The following is a 19,009-nucleotide window of genomic DNA, read 5'->3' on the forward strand; positions in this document are numbered from 1 at the left end:
GAACGTCTGGCTAATTTCATTGGATACTCACCAGATTGGTGAACAGTTCCTGGTAGCAAATGTTGTGGGAATCCGTCAGCAGCAGCTTCGACGACCGACAATCATTGCGGGTTAGGCTATTTCTTTCACCTAGAATAACCACGTTAAGATAACTCGTTAAGTATTAAGTAAACTAGTGTAATAGTTTTCCGCGCGTGACTGCATAGACTATTTACGACGAATTTAGAGATTTAATGTTATTTTTGTATTTACCGCATTGAAAGTACACCGAAACACCGTGAGGAAGAATGCAGCATGATGATGAAGCACAGGACAAGGGTTCTAGTACATTGGAGAACAGAAATAACGCACAAGTTAAGGAAAGAATGATCCGTCTAAGAATCTACTTGTTTCTGCTTTTTTGGTCCTATTTGTTACATTTCGGGGTAGGCTTTTCTGGCTAAGCGTCACTTTCTTAGAGGTCAAATGAAAAGTAAGCAGTATATGGTCTACTCTTGGCCTTGCCCTAGTGACAAGAATATTCTAGACTAGCTCTATGGGTTTCCGATAGAAGGTCACGAGTCGAAAGTCATTCCCACGGTCAACTCCCTGCATTGCTTTGTGACAATAATAAGGGTTACCCTGAGATCGTTGAACTCTCAAGGTTCTCTGCAATTTGGAACATCGATTCTTTACATTACCCCCTGCATTGCTTTGTGACAATAACAAGGGTTACTCTGAGAAAGTTGAACTCTCAAGGTTCTTTGCAATCTGAGATATCGATTCTTTACACTAGTATGTAATTAGATGCTTATTAACCAGGCGATCCATTCGATAAAGCCGAACAACGATCCAGGTAACTGGAAGCATGGGGCTGCGTCTTAACGCAAGTAAAGTGATAAACTAAAAAAGAAAATGTATCAAAATTTTATAAATTTTTGGCATTTCTATACTATTTCCATTGAACTTACCTTTCTAATAGAGTCAAGGATCCCGTTATCTTAGATTAACGTTTGGCCGCTACTACCCCATCGGTACTCAAGCCAAAAAAATATGTAAGCTCAAGTTTACGTTGGTTGGCTTCCGCTTCTGAGAATACACTTATTGCATTGCCAAAGAAACCAGCGTCAGAAACCGCGGTTGAAGGACTGGACTGGGACTGGGTTTTTGTGTTGGCGGTTTAAGTTGAATCTTATCAAAGTTCCTAGAAATGATCTCAATTAACCAACTAAAAAATGAAATAACTGTTCTGAATTCAATTAAACTATTCAAATTGCTTGTTCAATAATTACTGGAATCAAATATGTATAATGGGATCAGTTTTTCCAGTCCCCTGTGTGGCGAAGCATATTTCTATCCTAGTCGGTGTTTGGCATACATTGGCCAACAATTCGAGCTGCAGTTTGTCAGCAACATCCATCTCGTCTAGAGCATTAATGTGATCTTGTTTATTGGCAAGCCTGGTAGAAACATGTATGTTGATTGTAACTTCTTTGTAGCGAGATAACGTTAGGTACTCACAGAAGTAGAGATGCCTGGCGTACATTGGCCAACTATTCGAGCTTCAGTTTGTCAGCAACATCCAACTCAGCTAGAGCATCAAAGCGAACTTCTTTATTAGCAAGCCTGGTAGAAATATGAATGTTGATTGTAACTTCTTTAGCAAGATAACATTACGTACTCACAGAAGTAGAGACTTTCCTTTTTCCAAGAGAAAACTTTACCTTTTCAATGAAGGCTAGATTGACAGATAGCGTCATATCGTATGGTTAACGTTGCAGTGTTGGACGCTCTAAGTTTTGTCAAAGTTAAGCAACGTTGCCATATGAATTTTCTCCAGTTCTCAAATTTCTACATATTAGAGCCATGGTACAGCGGAGCCTGGTGGAGCTGTGGCCCAGGTTATATAAATAGAGTCAGAAATGTAAACCGAAATACTGAATCAAGCAAATAATTTCTACTTGTAAAACGGTCTTGTATCGCGTTTCCGGGTACCCGGGTATCGGTGTCTGCGTTGCAAATAGCGTCCTCTGGCGGCGAAGGCCAATAGGTTTGACCTAAAATATTTATAAAAGGACAAGAGTTTGTCTTAACCCCCCCCCCCACCCAACCCAAGCTAGTCATTCCGTGGTGGAAAATTGAAGTCCTCCTTAGTTTTAAACAAAATTTATTTTGCCATTCAAAAAAAAAAAACATTAACAAATGTTTTTGGTTGTTATCGTTACAAAACATGAATTTTGCATTTTCAGATCCTCAGTAGTGTAAGCCATCTTAGAAAAATAAATATGGAGCCCGTAAGATTGTAGGATAATTTCGTCAAATAATTCTAGTAGTCATCTAAGTCCTGTTGCATGCAATTCTATTTGCTCGTTCTTGAATGTGTAGACCTTTATTGGACCCAGCCCTTCATAGTAAACAACACAGACGCAGAAAAAAATTACGGCTTCTAATGTGAAATACGCCCCTTTTGTTCTTCTTCTTCAGACTTTTTTCGGCTCTTGCCTAACACAGTCATAGTTTGAAATCGTATCCTAAGATTAAAAACATTGAAGATGTTAGATTCCGAGTCTAATTCAAGTAGTAGTTCCGATTTCTGTCAGGTTAATTGTCTGACAGCAGCAGCTCGTCGGACTCATCCCGTTCAGATTACCGTAGGCGTCCTAGAAGTAACAAGGTCACCCCTATTCTACCTCATGGCGTGAGGTGTTCCAAGGACCAAGATCTGCTATTCCACCTCACGCAGGGTTCCCAAACTGGGATTTGTTCAAAGCCTCTGCGTGAGGTGTTCCTAGTACTAAGATTTGCTATTCCACCTCACAAGACAACTAAAAGAATGTCTGTGAATTTGTTGTTATACATTACGGCAACAATCAAAACAGATTAAATACTTTCTTCTTATGATAAAAAAATCAATTATTTTTTTTATACGAAAAATCTAGCTGTGTTTAAGAAAAAAATATGAGCACTTGAAATTGAGCCAACGCCTCTGATGGATCAAGCACAAATGATAATTTTCCCTGTAAAACATTTCAGTGTAATCCCTACTAAGACGCGCCATCCAAGCGATATCCAAGGTATGTACAACGGGATGTTGGCGTCCCTCATCCCATGTGGATGTTCAGGGTACGCTACCAGTATGTACATAAATGGATAAAAAATTAAGAAATTCTTTGATCCCAACAGTATATGAAAAACATATACAATGGACATACATCAAGTACATTCACTGAATGTACCGGAAGTATGTTTGGTGTACGTACAGTTTTCATCCGATTAAGATGACAGCTCATATATAACTTTCTTATCAAACATGATAAACAAATACATAAACATTTCGTTCAGGAAAACAACACAGGACGACAACACACAGCAGATAAAATCTTAAATTTCAATGTTTATCCATATTAGTGAAATAGGATAAGATTATTAGTTGAATTTTAAGTTCAATAAAAGAGACACAAAAAACTTTCCTATTTCTGGGAAACTGGTTGGAATTCTGATACATTTATACATGATGACATGGAAGGGGTATAATTCCAATTCAGATAAACAAGACACGACAGCTTCAAACAAATTTGTTGACGACAGAGGGTACTCAAACATAGATTCAACCTTCAGATATCTTTTCCCAATAACATACGGGGTGCCAGCCATATCGACGAAGTTATGAATCAAGAAATATTGCAGCGTTTTATCATGAATAATGACACAACTGTCACGCAAGCCATTTGAAAGCACAGAATTTCCGAATATCAATTTATTGTACTGTTTAGCATTACCTACCGCAGGTAATGTAGGACCATACGTGTGATTGCCAACTAAAAACACAGTATTTTTCTCAACGTTTGTGGCCCTAGATTTAATTTTTAAAAGCGTAATGGCATCTTTTTCATGGGAACGACGAACAGCTTGTTCTAAGTCTTTTCCTCCTTGATGCACAGAGTTTTTAATAACTTGAATTTGATTCTCAAAGGGAAAAGCACTAGTTTCCTCGAGACTGCCGTGTTTTCTTACACCTTCAGCTAGATGACAAAGACTGTGTACATTAAAAGACACAAACTGCGGGCCAAATAGTTTACTAGAGGTCTTAATAAATAGTCTTAGCAATTTATCTGCGTATACTGAGTCATTTTTACAAGAATCAATTTCTAATAGAAGTCTAATGGCAACATGGAGCAACATCATGTGGTGATAACCAGCTGTACTTAGAAAATTCTTGTAAATCACTGGACAGAGATAGAGAAGATCAAGTCGCAGCTCAGCTGCTTTTCAGCGAGTCAAATATTTTGCTTCTCTAGACTTCCTTGCGAAATCACTAGGAATGAATTTTTGAACAAACACGCGAAACGCCGAAATTTTTTTCAAAATTTCCGAACTCAATCTAATAGTATCGAACGGATGTGAGAAATAGCAAGTCAAAATCTTCTTGTATGAGCCTATGCATACCAAATGCAAATAATCGAGATGTACCTCATCAATGAAGTCTTCAATCACGTCCTCGACGATATATCTAACGCCGTTCTTTGCATGATGATTTCGATGACGTCTTTGGCGAAAAGATAAATCAGTTCGACTAGGGGAATTCAAATCGGGAAATGTAACCCTCCCACCAGATTTTGCTTTGTTTGCCTTAGTTACACTAGCAGACCAATTCCCCTTACATGTGCATTTACGACAGGCATAGAACGAATTGTGGGATTTTATGTTCAAAATGAACGATGTAGCTGGTGCATCCCAGGTCATTCCAACGACGGAAACAAGGATCGTTTTACCTTGAAAATCAAATCCGGATGACTTCAGTTTAACTATTTCGTCTCGAAAATCAGCTAGGTATTGGTTCACATCTTTTGGTTTTCCAGGACCATGATAAAGACCTACTACAAACACGTGATCCCACCCTAATTCAAATAAGAAATTAAAACAAAAACAAATAAATCCTATATAGAAATAGTTACCAACAATTCGACACAGAATTGGCCAGAATTCGCCGTATCCACTTTTGGACGTATTACTTCAATCAACATTAAATATAATTTTCACAACATTTGGAATTGGGATACCCATGTCTTTGAAAGCAAGAAGAACTTTCGACAGCCCAGCTTCCACCCCGGAATGATAATATCGTCCTGGAGGAATTTCTTTGAAGTTAAGTTTTCCACGAATTGAACCTAGCAGTGTTTGTGTTGTTCTAGGCAGAAACGTCATCCCAGCAAAATCGTTGAGGATATGAAGCAAACGTGTAGCATGCATGTGAGCGACTCCACTTTCAACAACCCACTCTCGTAGAAGTCGTATGGCACAGTATTGTAATTCTTCGACAGTAGGTTCCGAATTTCTGTAGAGAGAAACAGGAAAAAATGTATATCACACATGTCTGTAGTCTACGTAACAATTGCCATTAGCCAATATTACAAATGTTTTCTTTCTTACCAGCCTCATTTTGTTGATTCCCAAACATAACCGTTTCTTCAACAACATCTTCCTCGTTTGTTTCTATTCTTAATGAGTCATTATCGTCAAAGCAGTAATCACTGTTTGGTTCACTGTCCAGTTAATTTTCTTGGTCACTGTCTAGTTGATTTTCTTGTTCATTGCCGTTCTCTCTGATTGGGGTTCCTGTTTGATTGGCACATAGTTAAGAAAGAATAATTTTATCGAGGAAAAGCTATGTATACCTTCTCTCACTGACTTGTTTGAATAACTTTGGTGTGTGACTTGTCTCATTGTGCGCCCCAGATGTTCATTACAGGTTCCAGGTATGTCACCTAAATTTCTATTCTTCTCTTCACATGGCATATCTCTAGTAAGATAAAGCATGACATTTAACTTATTGTAAGACACATCACAATGAAAGTAAAGATACTTACAGTAAGTTAGGCCTATCTTCGTTTTCCACTTGTGCATAATATTCCTTCAACTGTGCATGTACCCGATTCCGAATTTGTCTAGCACCAACAATAGCCTTTTGTCGTCTTTTTCTAATCATATTTGGCAGTTTATTTTACTGTGATTGCTAAGTGTATAGTTCTAAAAATGAAGAGATAAAAAAAAATTTTAAGTGTCAGAAGTCAGAGGTCGTTGTCCACATCACTAGTATTAGAAATTGGCAGATAAATTTTTTTTTCAATTTTTTTTACTCATTAAATAATATTGACATAACAATAAATCAATTAATTTTAATTTACGGAATTAAATTGCAAAATTAAATTAACTGAGTTCAAAATTACAATAAAAATTATTCATTTCCGACCCACTTTCAACTTGGCAACACACCACGCTGTCGGAAATCGTTGGAGTCTTTTGTTGCATCAAGATACAGCAAAGAGAAGACTGCTCAATCAGCATTATTTGTCAAATTTGATGAAGTAAACTCATCCTTAAATTGTCAGTGGGAAGTAAGAAATAAAGGGAATTTTTCTTAGAAATGCAATACGCAAATGATGGGTGGTACGAAGATGTAAGTATTACATATGCTTGTTAAATGTGTGAAACCGAAATGTTAATGAAAGTTTTTTATCAAGCGTGGTGCATTCGTGATCGTTGATTTGCACTTTGAAGATACACTACAGACAGCAATCGTACCTGATTTCTGGCTAATTATTGAAGAAGGTCAACTGTTTTGTAGTTACCCCCCTGGTAACAAAACAACAATAACCCCAATAAAAATGAGGCATGTCCAAGACGATACTTGGGTGACATATCCAGCTACTTGGAGAAGGGATTACGGTATAAAATTATTTCATTATATTTAATGTATTACTCCCAAATAATTAATGTATGATTTATTTGCTGTAGAATCTTACTCCAAAGCACGGAAAGATTTGCCAAATGCTGTTCAGTATACTGACTTTGCAGAAAGTGATAGCGAGTCACAACAAAGTAAAGCAGTCAGTAGTAAAACTGTTCGTAGATCTTCAAGATTTAAGAGGAAAATATCGTCAGATGAAAGTGACAGTGGTCATGAAACATTGTTGTCAAACAGACCCTCACCTCCTCGTTCTCTGGGTTTGTATTACTTGTTACATCTACATAGATTTGACTGTATAATTGGTGTAGCTAATGGCTTTCATTTGCAATTTAGGTTATGGTTTGCTGAGTCGTGACATTGAAGAACCCCTTGATGATGTCGGACAACATGCACAGAACCTTAGTGATGAAGATGATGATCTGGATTTGAATTTGTGTTCTCCGGCTCTTCCCCGTAAGAACTTTTTACTCCATTAAATATTTTAGTGAACTTTGTGTTTACATAGAAGTATGCTTGACTATATTACCATTTTTATTAATAATGAGGCTTCGATATTGCCTAAGAAAGATTTCCCTAAACAGCATTAATCTAATGTGATGATGAAAAATTAAATCTAATTAATTCAAAATATTTATGTTGTTAGTCTTATTGTATTTCATTTGTATTGTAGGGGCCAATGAATTTCCTCCTGAAGACGACGACCCTTACAACAGCAACAATGAATCGTCTGATGAGACGAGTGAAGAAGGGGTAGAAGCGGACACATCAATTCTAATGGGTTAGAATTTGATTAATTCTTGTCGTTACATGTTTTGTATTGATTCACTTTCCCATTACTAATCTAAATTTTTTTATTATAGGAGGCTTCTATACTTCAACTCAAAAAATTACTGGTACGAAACCTTAATATTCATGCTTGGGCCAGACTTATTTTACCATTTAAATTTCAGAAGATGTACCGGAAGGCGTTGATAACCGCCCTAGAAGAGCTCAGATTGTGAAGGACAGTCTTGGTAGTAGCGATAAACGAAGCACTACGACAACATATTCCTTTATTAGCCGGACTGAAGCCGCTCCTATGGAACCTCCCCTTAGTGGTAGCGCTATTAGACGCAGTTCATCAGGAGCTCTTGTACCAATTTCCCTTGGTAATAGTGCTAGTAGGCGTAATTCTACAACGTTGGCATCTGGAAGCAAAAACACAGCAGCTACTTATTCACAAGACAAGAATGCTAGCAAACGAAGTACAACAACCTTAACAGCTAGTGGCCGCTATCCAGCACATCGTCCACCACATGTGCTTAGTGGTCGTGATAATCCACGCTTTGTAAAACCGTTGCCTGGTGGTGGCCGTTCTTCAGCAGATTCCATTCAACCTCCAAATGGTAGCAGACCTACTCATGGACAGTCGGCTGGTGTTATCCCATCAACAGCACTTATGTCACACGACAAACCAGGAACAAATGCTAATCATCGCCTTATATCACCCATTCCGGTTAGTGCTGGCCGCTCTGTAGCCACTCCTATGCAACGTCCGCGAAGTGGTAGCGCTAGTCGACACAGTTCCTCAGCAGCTCTTATTCCAAATTCACTTTCTAATAGCGCTACTCGACGCATTAATACACCGTTGGCAGGTGGCAGCCGTTCTGCTGCTGAATCTTCTATGCAAAATCCGATTGACGCTGGTACTAGCCGACAACTTCATCCCTATCGCCGATCCCCTGAACGCATAGTCACTATTCCTGTTTTGAATAACAGTCGCCGAGATGATGCTGTATTGAGAGCCATGTTCGAAATGAACAAAAATTTCAACAGCCTTAATAGAAAAGTAGATCAAATTTGTGGGCGGATAGATACACATCGTCCGAGAGAAGAATACGATCCAATGGAGGAACTGCCAGTGAAAACATTGGAAGAATTTTTATCGTTTGAGAACCTGTTATTGGTTGATGAAAGATAACGTGCATCATTGGTTAGTTGGCAAATATCATATCGAGATCTCTTTCTGGATTTTATGAATTTTATGTGAATTTAAAAATAAATTTGTAGGTCCGTTTTGTAAGAAACATTGGTGGCGCAACAGAGGGAGATAGCGTCAGCAGAGCATGGAAGGAGGTCGTTTCGGTGGAAGTAAGAGCCCAATGTAACTGGAATGGAGTTAGAAGGGGCCGCATTAAAAAACACAAATTGAATAAATCCCCGATAGTCTTGGCTGTGTGGAGTAAGTCGTATATTACATATGTACATCCAAAGTTTTTTATCAGCTAACTTTTGAATGTTTTTTAGATATACTTAGACAAAATCCAGCTTGCAGCAACTCCACTGATGCTGCCTTGCAGTTTGAGACAGTAAAAGCTTTTGTAAGAGCTGCGGAAGCGGCCAGGAGAATCGCAGCAAGAGCAATCTTACTTGCTGAGCGAGAGGCAGATCATAATGATGAACACAATGCGGAAGAAAATATATAAAATGATTAACACGTTTTCCTAAATGTTGTCATGGACATTTAAAAAATACAATGCTTCTTTCATCATAATTTGTGTTTTATTTACTGGGTTTTTTTGTACACGTCGAATAAGAAACATTTAAAAAGGAAATTACAAAAAATATGCCATTGGGATGACATGGGTACAGACACATACGGACGTACTGCTGATATACCCCACAGTACATCGAGGGGAAGGTAATTAGGATATTCCCCGTACATTCATTGTATGTACAAATGGGATGTACTAGATCCCAAAATTTACATCCCATGGATATACCATGGACGTCCATGTCTTAGTAGGGAACAACTATGGGGTATAGGGGAGCATTTTTTTAGTTCAAATAATTCTAAAACATGCACTATATTCTAATAGAGTAAAGAAAAACGCGTCGTTCGGCATAAATAAATTAATTTAAGGATGTTTGAAAGTATTTTATATATTTTTTTGGCACTAAAAATGCACAAAAAAACGGGGGTGTACCTAATCGTTTGGTGGGTACTGTTTCTACTAACACAAGGTAGTAAACATAAATTATTACATTTAAGCAGGAAAAATAATTACCGAGTGATCTTTGACAGGCGATGGGGAAGGATGTCTTGCCGCTTACTTCCGTGACAATTGGTTCACCATCGAATCCAAATGGACGAAACTTGGCCGCCGTCACCTGCCCACTTTTTAGAATGGCACCACAAACCGAATGGAAAGGTAAAAAAACGAATTTTACGTTTGAAATTTGAGAGAACAATTGATGCTATTAGTTTTCTATTTGAATTAAGGTTCCATCGCCCAATCAAGATATTATCCCAATTGGATAATATAAAAGTACAGATGAATGAACGACGACTCAAACAGAAAATCAGATAACTACGATTTCCTACGTAGAAGACAAATCCTCTTCACGTAAAGTTTAAAGATTCAGTAACACCATTTGCATAGAGTTTGGTCTAAGAACAATTTAAAATCATCAAGAAAACAAATATCACCTACGATTTCATCGTTACCAACGCTGAATTCCACATTTATTCAAGGCACAGAACTTACATCCTGAAAAGCAATATATCACGGTGCTGCTGCGAATTCTTTAGTAGCTACGAGCTGCCATGCCGTCATATACTTTTTTTCTTGTCGAAAGAAAACGAGGAAATCCTGACCGGAATCTACTCCCAACATTGGTTGGACGGCTGCAGAGAAGTAATCATACCTAAATATTGGAAATATAAACCATTTTAATTCGTTTGCCTGTTTCAGGATGAAGTTACAGTTGGAAAAAGTATATCTCCACCTACTGCCGTCATCAAAGAGAAGAAGATAAGGCGTCCGGTGACTGCTCGAGAGCAGAACAATTTGGCATTGAATTTGTAAAAAAAAAATTGCCGAGACTCTTAGCGGAAGGACTGCACTTAATTTCCACGAGAAACTCCAGTTGTTTCTCGATATACGCAACCCGTACGAAAGTTTTAGCTGTTTTCTTGCTGTAGTCAGCTATTTATTCAGGTCTGGTTAGCTAGAAATGCGTAGGATTGAACTTTTAAATTTCATACTGGGCATTGCCATGTATGTTTAAGCTTTTTTAAAATAGCAAATGTAGCTAGCAACTAGGTAGCTTGAAATTTTCTACCTATATTTCATCTAGAATTTGGAAACTTTTGTATAGCTAATACTTTTTTCATACATCGTACTATATTAAAAATTAAATAATATTTGATGCTGTGAATAAACTGGAACATTCTTTGTATTTGGTATAGATTTCTTTGTGTTTCCGAAATTTCAAATGCGTGACTTTATATAAAATACAATAGAAAAAACTGTAAAAACGAACGTGAATGCGAAAAATATTACATACAGGGACATTGTAAACGTAATCATATAAGTGCATAAATATTGGACTAGAAACGCACTGTTTATTAATTTACTCTGAATCTGCCACTTCCTCCACTGCCAGCATCTTCTCTCTTGACTTTTGAGCCATGTGCTCAATTAAAATTTTTGCAGTTATGCATAGAGACACCAATGACGGATCGATTCCCATCTTGTGTCGGGTTTCCTAGTAATCGAACGTAAATTCTTAAATTTAAACAAAGAAGTAAACATAAAAGTTATTCATTATTATTGTTTATGACCTACCTGTTATGGCTTCAACAACTTTTTTTGGAAGAGCAGGCTTGGGAGGATTGCTACTTTTATCAGTGGGTGCCTTTTTTCCAGTTAAACTGTGGCTTGACATAAATGTTCTATCCCACAAGTCCTCCATTATCACGTTAATCATTTTACTCATTTCCCTAGAAATTATAATAACATAGTATGATGAAGTATGATAATCTACTTATCCAATTTAAAAATATATATATTCCTACATACTTTTAGGTAAAAATGATTATTAAACTATACCTAATTTAAGCGCGCTAAAAACTTTGAAAGCCTGTAACACGGGAACGGGTGATTTATTTTCAAAAAAATTTTGGATACTAACTAGTACAGTATATATCAACAATAAAACATTAAAAAAATTTAAAATCGGCGAGATGACCGTCACTGTCATTGGTTGATTTCATATGGAATGACCCAATTACAGTATTCTTGTTCATTTAGGTTAAAGCTGTCACCCGAGTCTAGTTCAGATGACAAATACTTGTCTTTACTGAAATTTTACATACCATACCTTCTAAGTCTTCATCAAGAATTTGCATTCTTTTTCTAGCTATAAAAAATTTATATGTCACACTTGTAAAAGATTGTTACTTTCTTATACAATTGGAGTTACCCATTGTAGAACCATCAGTTGACAATTTTAGTGAGGTTGTACTTTTTTTGGAGCCCCGTTGACTATAAGTAGTCTTTGGATAAGACTTTTTTGCTATTACTTGCTTATCAGCAGAGGTTGCAGGCCCGGTTTTCTTCATCATAGCATTTTTTGTGGATAATATTACATCCTTGTCCTCTGTAAACCAAACCCATTGAAATACACCAAATCATTAAAATTATGGGAAGCTTACCTGAAAATGTAATAACTTTGGCCAATCTTATATTGAACTTGTGAAGTTCTCGAGTCCTGTGAAGGACTCAATTCACTGATGGAATACTAAACAAACTAAACAACAAACTACTAACTACAAAACAAACAAGAGTTAGCTTTTTCAGGACAACACAAATTTCACAAAAAAGACATACTCCAACGGTTTTCTTCGTCCCAATAAACCCCTTTAACTGATTCAGCTGATTTAAAAAGGAAAGTTCGCAGTATTCTTTTGGAAGAACAATGGACTCCAGGGTCCCAATACCAAGACTTAACTCTTCATTTCCAGTAGAGCTAAAAAAAATAAATACTGACGGCTTATTTTCCTTTTTGCATAACAAAGTGTGCTTCAAATCACAAACAGCCCTTCTCCCACACGACCGGGATCGCCGATGATTTAAAGCAGAAGAAAACGCGATTTCAAGGCCAGAACTAAGGCGTCAAAAATAAGGCTTCATTGCCAAATTACACAAAAATGATCAAACCACAATTGTATATTAGTACTTTTTACTCCAAATTTTGAAATGTTAATAGAATGAGATTAGAAATTGAATTAATTAATCAGGTTTATCTTTATTTAGTCACTTTCAATGGAATTAGGAAGTGCCGTAACAACAAAGGTTTCGGTAAGAACATTATACAAACTAATAACGCACTTTTTAATTATATCTTTTGGGTGGTATGCACTTAGTACCGTTGAAAGTCCAACAATTTTTCTACTTTGACCGGGCAAATTGGAAAAGGAAAAGTTATTGAGAGGTGGAGGGGAACATTTAACTTGAGAAATTGTTCCCATAGTTCGTCTTACCATTAGCATTTTCCCTTCGATAGGCAGGGATTGAAACGAAATTATGCTGTCTATCAGAAAAAAAAGAATCATCTTTCATGAACGCACAGAAATTCCTTCGTTTTGGGGAACGATTGTAACTGCTAGTTGTAAATATGCCTTTTTTTGGGCACTGTTGTAAATGTGGCGCTGTTGTACTTTTCGTCGCGGTCTGACAACGTCGCCCCGACCTCCTGCGTGAGAGAGGGGCAGTTCGGTCCAGGCGTAGCTCGAGTTCGGGCGTTTTTCGTGTTTGCTCTGAAATACAAACCTAGTTAAAGTCGAACACGGCCGATTGTCGATTTAATTTAACGAAAACGTTCGTTCCCTTCGATCGAGTCAGGCGATTTCGTAACAGCACCTTGAGCCTTTGGTAAGAGTAATATATTTTTATGGCATCCGAGTCTACTGATTTCCTGAATGAATCGTTTTTATCTAATGAATCAAGATAATTGATAATGGCGATCTCGTACGAAATGCTAGTAAATGTTTTAGTGGCAGTTCCAAGAAGTTTAATACTATCAGCCACACCAGTATCGTTGCTGAAATGCGGAAAAGGAGCTTCATTTTGTGAAATATTCAACAATTTACGAAACAAAGAACTTACAGTTATAGGCAAGTTATAAGTTTTGATTAGCGATATTGCATCTGATCTAACTGCTTTCCTTAATAGAAAGGATCAAACCATTTGTTCAGCAACAAATAGGGTTCCATTTTTTTTAGAAACTAATTCGCCACTTAATCCATTCAGGAATGAATGTTGAATTACTCCATGGAAGGCCCCAATTAAGTGCACTTTGAACTAAATGGGTGACTAGATGGAAATTATAATGAATGTTGTTTTCTCATATAGTACTTCGGCTTCTCTCACAAAGTATTGAAAAAGAAATTCGACTTCCTGAAGTCACTTAACTAATACTTCTTCTTGAAGCAAAACTTGCATTCCATATACAAGACACAAGAAGTTATCGTAGAACTGCTTGGGTAAAAGATCTTCTAGGACTGAAAATAATAAAGAGCAAATGCTCTAAATTCGGACACCTTCCATACAGAGATATCGGAGATTTAATTGGATGTTCGTGTGATTCGTATGTATTTCATATTGCACTAAGGCGAGCATCGAGAATAAAACGTTTGTCCTTACCTAAATGCCAGGGCTCTTTCCAATACTTTGGCTCCGTCCAAAAAAACACCAAACACTTGATTTCTCCCTGTCAGACCGAATGTAAATAATCTGGTACTTGTGCCTTCACGTAATCGAAATTTGTGAGAGCAAAAAAGGGAGAAGGACCTCTGATTCCATGAACGGCTTTTCCTTTTTCCAGCACAATCTGCCAATAAAAATTTAACTGTTAGATTAACTTCTACGCGGACTAAAAAAATACGGATATTGCAATTAAATCTTCTTCATGCTGTTCTATTGTCCTTAATGGAAATTTTGAATTAGTAGAAGCTTCTGGATAAACTCTTGGGGATCCTCTTCCTACTTCATCATTTCCCTATATGGGCAAAAATAAAAAAATTTCAACGTTACAAAGGTTTTAATATTTAAATCCATGGAAATGTCATTGTTACCAGTGTGCAAGCAAAAATCACACCCGAATTCACCACTACATTGTGTGTCATGTAAGAAAACTGTTCGTGCCATTGAGTCTGTTGTCAGTAACAAATGTTTTAGAAACACGGTCAGTTCTCCAAATTGGACCCCGGAAGAACCAAGCTGCTTGAATTCGGCAATTGACGTATCAAGGAACGGCCCTCTTGGAGGCTTTTTCTTTCCAAACCAAAGAGACATTAAAAGCATGTGCGATCGTCGTGCCTCGTAAGGAATTTCATTGATCAAACCCATGAATGGCCAAAACCCAAATTTACTTTTTTTGAAACACTGAGCTCCATCGACATTAAGTTGCAAAGGTATGCGAGGGTACATTCTTCTGTGACGTCACTATAAATTTTTTCTCGATAGAAGTCTCCACTTTGGACATCGCCTCGAGTTGTTCCATCACAACGAGTTGTTTCTTCTCTCAACTTCATTCCACCGCTTTCCAAAAAGTAATTGAACTGCCGTTGTATTGGGAGAATGAGAATGTAACAAGCCCCCCTTGTGTTGTTGTATGGATTACCACACTTTTGTTTACGTATCGGGAGACCTTTTTTGCCAGTTTGAAGTATGGCCTCGCAATTCTTGACCATACAACCATACACTTTTTTCACGTCTAGTGTGAAATGATCATATTTTGCAGAACATTTGGCGGCACTTTCAACTTGTGCTGTAGTTGAATTAGTGGCTATCTGAATAATTTTTAAGTGGTCTTTAAATGCTTCAATTAATAGATGATATTTGAGCTTGTAAGCTAAACACAGCACACTGAGGTAAGATGATGGTTCACAGTCCTTATCCTAAAAAAAATTAAGAGGTTACAGACTATTTCTATTCATATAAAACCTTTTCTTTTTGTCACATGGAAAAGTTTCAAAGTGTTATCATTATTAATATCACTCATATTGCAGTCATCATCTGCTTCATCCTCATTATCTGCAGATTCGTGATATGGGGACGGAAATATCATTGTTTTTGGCTCAATAGTCTAGTCAAATATGCTTGATGAATATATGTGAAAAAGTAAGTAAATATTTTTTTTTATTGTTACTTTATGAAGATCTTCATCACTTGTGGATGGTAACACTAGGTCTAGGCTATTTTGTTCGTGTGGATTGATGACATTGTCACAAAAACTCTTATTACCCAATTCTGTTGAAGTTCTTTTTTTAATGAGATGTTCTACTTCTGCAAGAACTTCCTGAAGATCCAATTTTCTCTTTAGGTATCGAGATAGCTGTGTTTTTCCCTTAGAAGCCATTCCATCTTGACAGTTTTTATTTGATATCAGAATTTAAAAAATTTGAGAAAACATTCAAATGTAAATGAATTATTTATAATTCAAACTTCTATACTCACCAATTTCACTGTTTCATGTAACGTGAGAAAACTAACGAATGGAATATGAAGATATATGGAATATGTAAGTAAAACAGTAATATAGTTGACTGCATTTAAAATATATTATCATCTGCTTTTGCAAAACAATATAATGAAGGATGAGCATCAACAGCAATCATCTGCTTTTTCAAAACAATTATGAACTACCTGTTCCTAGGAATCGGCTCAGATCGGCTGAGATCGGGTGAACCGATCTGATCTGCCCGAAAAATGACCTATCTGTTGAGATCGGTTCGGGTCCTCCAGTAGCAGATCGGTTCCGGTACGGTTTTTCGGTGAGATCGGGTAAGATCTGCCGGCATTTTCCAAAATGGCAGCTCTGGTGGCGCCAAATAAAAAAGGGGTAATTTCAACCTAACAATGAAGTTGACTGACTGCTGAGTGCGAACTCCTAGTTATAGTTCAAAATGAATCAACTTAGCGCTGGAATCTTAACAGGTCGAAACAGTCGAAGTTTGTTTGACAGATAGAGTAGAGTAACCAGGGCTATGTCAAAATAGTTGTAACCCAATCTGATTCTTTTTCGTTTTTAAATTGCACTTAAATAGATCAAGTGACTGACGCGTACCCCCTACTGTTTGACGAACGCAACTTACTATTTTAAGAGAGAAATTGCGGCTGGTGGCCATGTTTATCTCGAAACAAACATGGCTTCCAGCCGCAAAAGTTAATCTTAAAACACCAAGGTGCGTTCGTAAGACAATGGGAGAATGCGTCATTCACTTGCTCTATTGAGCAGTTACACTCGTTAAAAACAAGATTTTGAATTAAAATTTAGATTTGTGGCTTTGAAAACTTATTCAGCAAGTCAAGTGTCGAAAGAAGAACGGCAGTATTCTGGTCGGAAAAGGTATATTTCGGCCTTGTCAAATCTGTCAAACAATAGTTTTGTTAGTGACACAATTGAATTAGATGTTAGTGAGGAAGAAGAAAATGTAAATGAATCAAGCACAGCATCATGTACTCCTAGACGTAAGTTACTTTCAAAATCTGTGTTTCAATGTAAAGCAACTAACAAACTTAATAATAGGTATTTCAATATCTGAATCTGTTACGACTGAAGAAGCTGAGAGTCCACCTGCAGGAAAAGGAAAAAAGAGGAAGTCATGGGTTTGGTTGCATTTTCATGAGATAGCACCTAACTCAAGCAAATGTAGGTACTGTTCTAGCAGTTTTGTTGTTAGTGGCACTGGCACCATGTCAAAACACTTGCAGACAAAACATTCAACGAAGATTGGTGAGAAAAATCAAAGCAAGCTAGATGTACGGGGTTACGTTGTTAAGCCATTTGAGGTTAGTAATGTATTAAGTAATCATGCCTCAATAACCCTTATAATAATATTTTGCTTGTCATGTAAGTATGATGTGAGCAGCGCCAATAAAGCATTTATTGAATTTTTGGTGTGCAACAATCACGCGTTTACGCTTGGAGAAGAACCTGCATTTCGCAAATTTATTTCTAAACTGCAGCCATTATATAGACCCCTAGGGGCGACGGCGGTAAAAGACAGATTAATGCAAATGTATGTTAAGTTGAGGCAACAGGTAATCAGGCCGTTGAGGCCAAGGTTGTCCGTAATGGCGAAAGACTTGTTAGCTATTCTTGCCACGAGCGCGGCTAGCAAAAGGGCTTTCAGCGCTGGTAAAGATGTTTTTGGCAGTCCACGAATGAGTCTGAATCCAGAAACCGTCGAAGCTCTTGTGTGGTTGCGCTCTTGGTACAGAATTATAGTGGAGGTTTTTGGATATAAGGAAAGAATACATGAATTTGTTCAGTGACAAAAGTCGTAGACCCTATTTAAAACTAACCCTTTTATGCTTGTCAGTTGCCTTATCAAACAAATAAAAATAATTTATCGCATGAAACACTTGAACACATCATTTTTTTTTCAAACCATGTCGTCAAAAACAAATGCTACAGTGTTTTATTGGAAACCGTAACCAACAATGGGATAAATTGGTAAAAATAAGTTAGGTGAAACGGGGTAAAACCTGGTCAGCCGGGTCACTGAAACGGGTCTTGGGACCGGATCTTAGAACCAGTTCTTGAAACCGGGTCTTGGAACCGGGTCTTAGAACTGGTTTCATTTTTTGGCTCTACCCGGTTTGGATCTGTTTACCCATGGGTTACATAACGGACGATCTGCGATCTGACAGATCCACACCGAAAATCAATATAACCTACCCGATCGCCAAAAAAGCTAGCCGATCGGCGCGGGGCCGAGCCCTACCTGTTCCGTAGCTGTTTATATTTAACTTAGCCCGTATTAGACATTTATGGCTTAATTATGCCTGGAATACCAAACCCAAATTTAATCTAGGTGGTTTTCGCTTAAAAACAGGTACTTTCTTTCGAGCTATCAAGCGTACACCGTAGTTTGGTAATATCCTATTGCAGCATAGCTAGCTTTTGAGCGATAATTTTAATGTCTAAAGGTCAAGCTAACTTCTAGCTTCTAACGAGGTTTTTTCTGAAGCCTGGCTACGCGTTAGCTATTCATTAGCAGGTCTTTTAAAATGCAAGCTAAAAATTTCGTACGGGAATCTAAATAAGAAAGAAGAGCCAATTAGATTGACGTCAGATAAAGTTTTTCATAAAAATTAAAACTTGCATTTAACGTTCTCATTTCCCTTGTAGAGGCAGTTTCGAAAAAGCAGTGCACCCCGATGGACGTTAGCATAATCCTAGATGCCACAGAGAAACTAAACGACATGAAAGAACCCCCCTCCCCCCCTTAACGGCCTTCCGTCGCAAGAATGTTTTAAAGCAGACGTTCTCAAAATTTCTCACTTATTTCCCCAATCTCACCAATTTCTCACCGTCTATCGACAGAAGTGGCCAGAGATCTGTCATGGTGGGTTGAAAATTTGGAGGCATACAATGGCCAACCCCTGAAAGAAAATGATTCAGACCTCATAATATATTCAGACGCGTGTCTGTCAGGATGGGGGGGGG

The 19,009-nt window shown here is 37.6% G+C and overlaps 1 protein-coding gene, 1 long non-coding RNA gene and 2 pseudogenes across 3 annotated transcripts; 1 reads left to right on the forward strand and 3 right to left on the reverse strand.

The window, feature by feature from the left end:
• Positions 1–793: 793 nt before the first annotated feature.
• On the reverse strand, positions 794–5,968 carry LOC116928645 (annotated as a pseudogene).
• A 278-nt stretch (positions 5,969–6,246) lies between these two features.
• On the forward strand, positions 6,247–9,260 carry LOC116928398 (histone-lysine N-methyltransferase SET9). Its single transcript, XM_032935485.2, has 9 exons — positions 6,247–6,436; positions 6,501–6,705; positions 6,775–6,984; positions 7,061–7,180; positions 7,398–7,505; positions 7,588–7,620; positions 7,678–8,699; positions 8,777–8,948; positions 9,014–9,260. The coding sequence occupies exons 1-7, from the start codon at positions 6,404–6,406 to the stop codon at positions 8,685–8,687; spliced, it is 1,719 nt and encodes a 572-aa protein (XP_032791376.2). The 5' UTR covers positions 6,247–6,403; the 3' UTR covers positions 8,688–8,699; positions 8,777–8,948; positions 9,014–9,260.
• Positions 9,261–10,932: 1,672 nt separating this feature from the next.
• LOC116928390 lies at positions 10,933–12,614 on the reverse strand. 2 transcript variants are annotated; one of them, XR_004397167.2, is made up of 6 exons: positions 12,382–12,614; positions 12,207–12,320; positions 11,975–12,151; positions 11,602–11,911; positions 11,338–11,492; positions 10,934–11,257 (listed from the first exon to the last, which is right to left on the reverse strand). It is a non-coding gene; the product is annotated as an uncharacterized LOC116928390 (long non-coding RNA). The 2 variants fall into 2 exon arrangements; XR_004397166.2 differs by having other exon boundaries at positions 10,933–11,257; positions 11,338–11,911.
• A 1,929-nt stretch (positions 12,615–14,543) lies between these two features.
• On the reverse strand, positions 14,544–15,622 carry LOC116928467 (annotated as a pseudogene).
• Positions 15,623–19,009: the final 3,387 nt, after the last annotated feature.

Source organism: Daphnia magna, linkage group LG8 (genome assembly GCF_020631705.1).
Source record: "Daphnia magna isolate NIES linkage group LG8, ASM2063170v1.1, whole genome shotgun sequence".
NCBI classification, from domain to species: Eukaryota; Metazoa; Arthropoda; class Branchiopoda; order Diplostraca; family Daphniidae; genus Daphnia; species Daphnia magna.

What these genes read in the sequence shown, in the direction of transcription:
- LOC116928398 (XM_032935485.2), top strand. Translation starts at nt 6,404, where the DNA reads ATGCAATACGCAAATGATGGGTGGTACGAAGAT. An exon ending in ATGATGGGTGGTACGAAGAT is followed by an intron (nt 6,437 to 6,500) that starts GTAAGTATTACA and finishes TTTTTTATCAAG; the next exon opens with CGTGGTGCATTCGTGATCGT. An exon ending in TACTTGGAGAAGGGATTACG is followed by an intron (nt 6,706 to 6,774) that starts GTATAAAATTAT and finishes TATTTGCTGTAG; the next exon opens with AATCTTACTCCAAAGCACGG.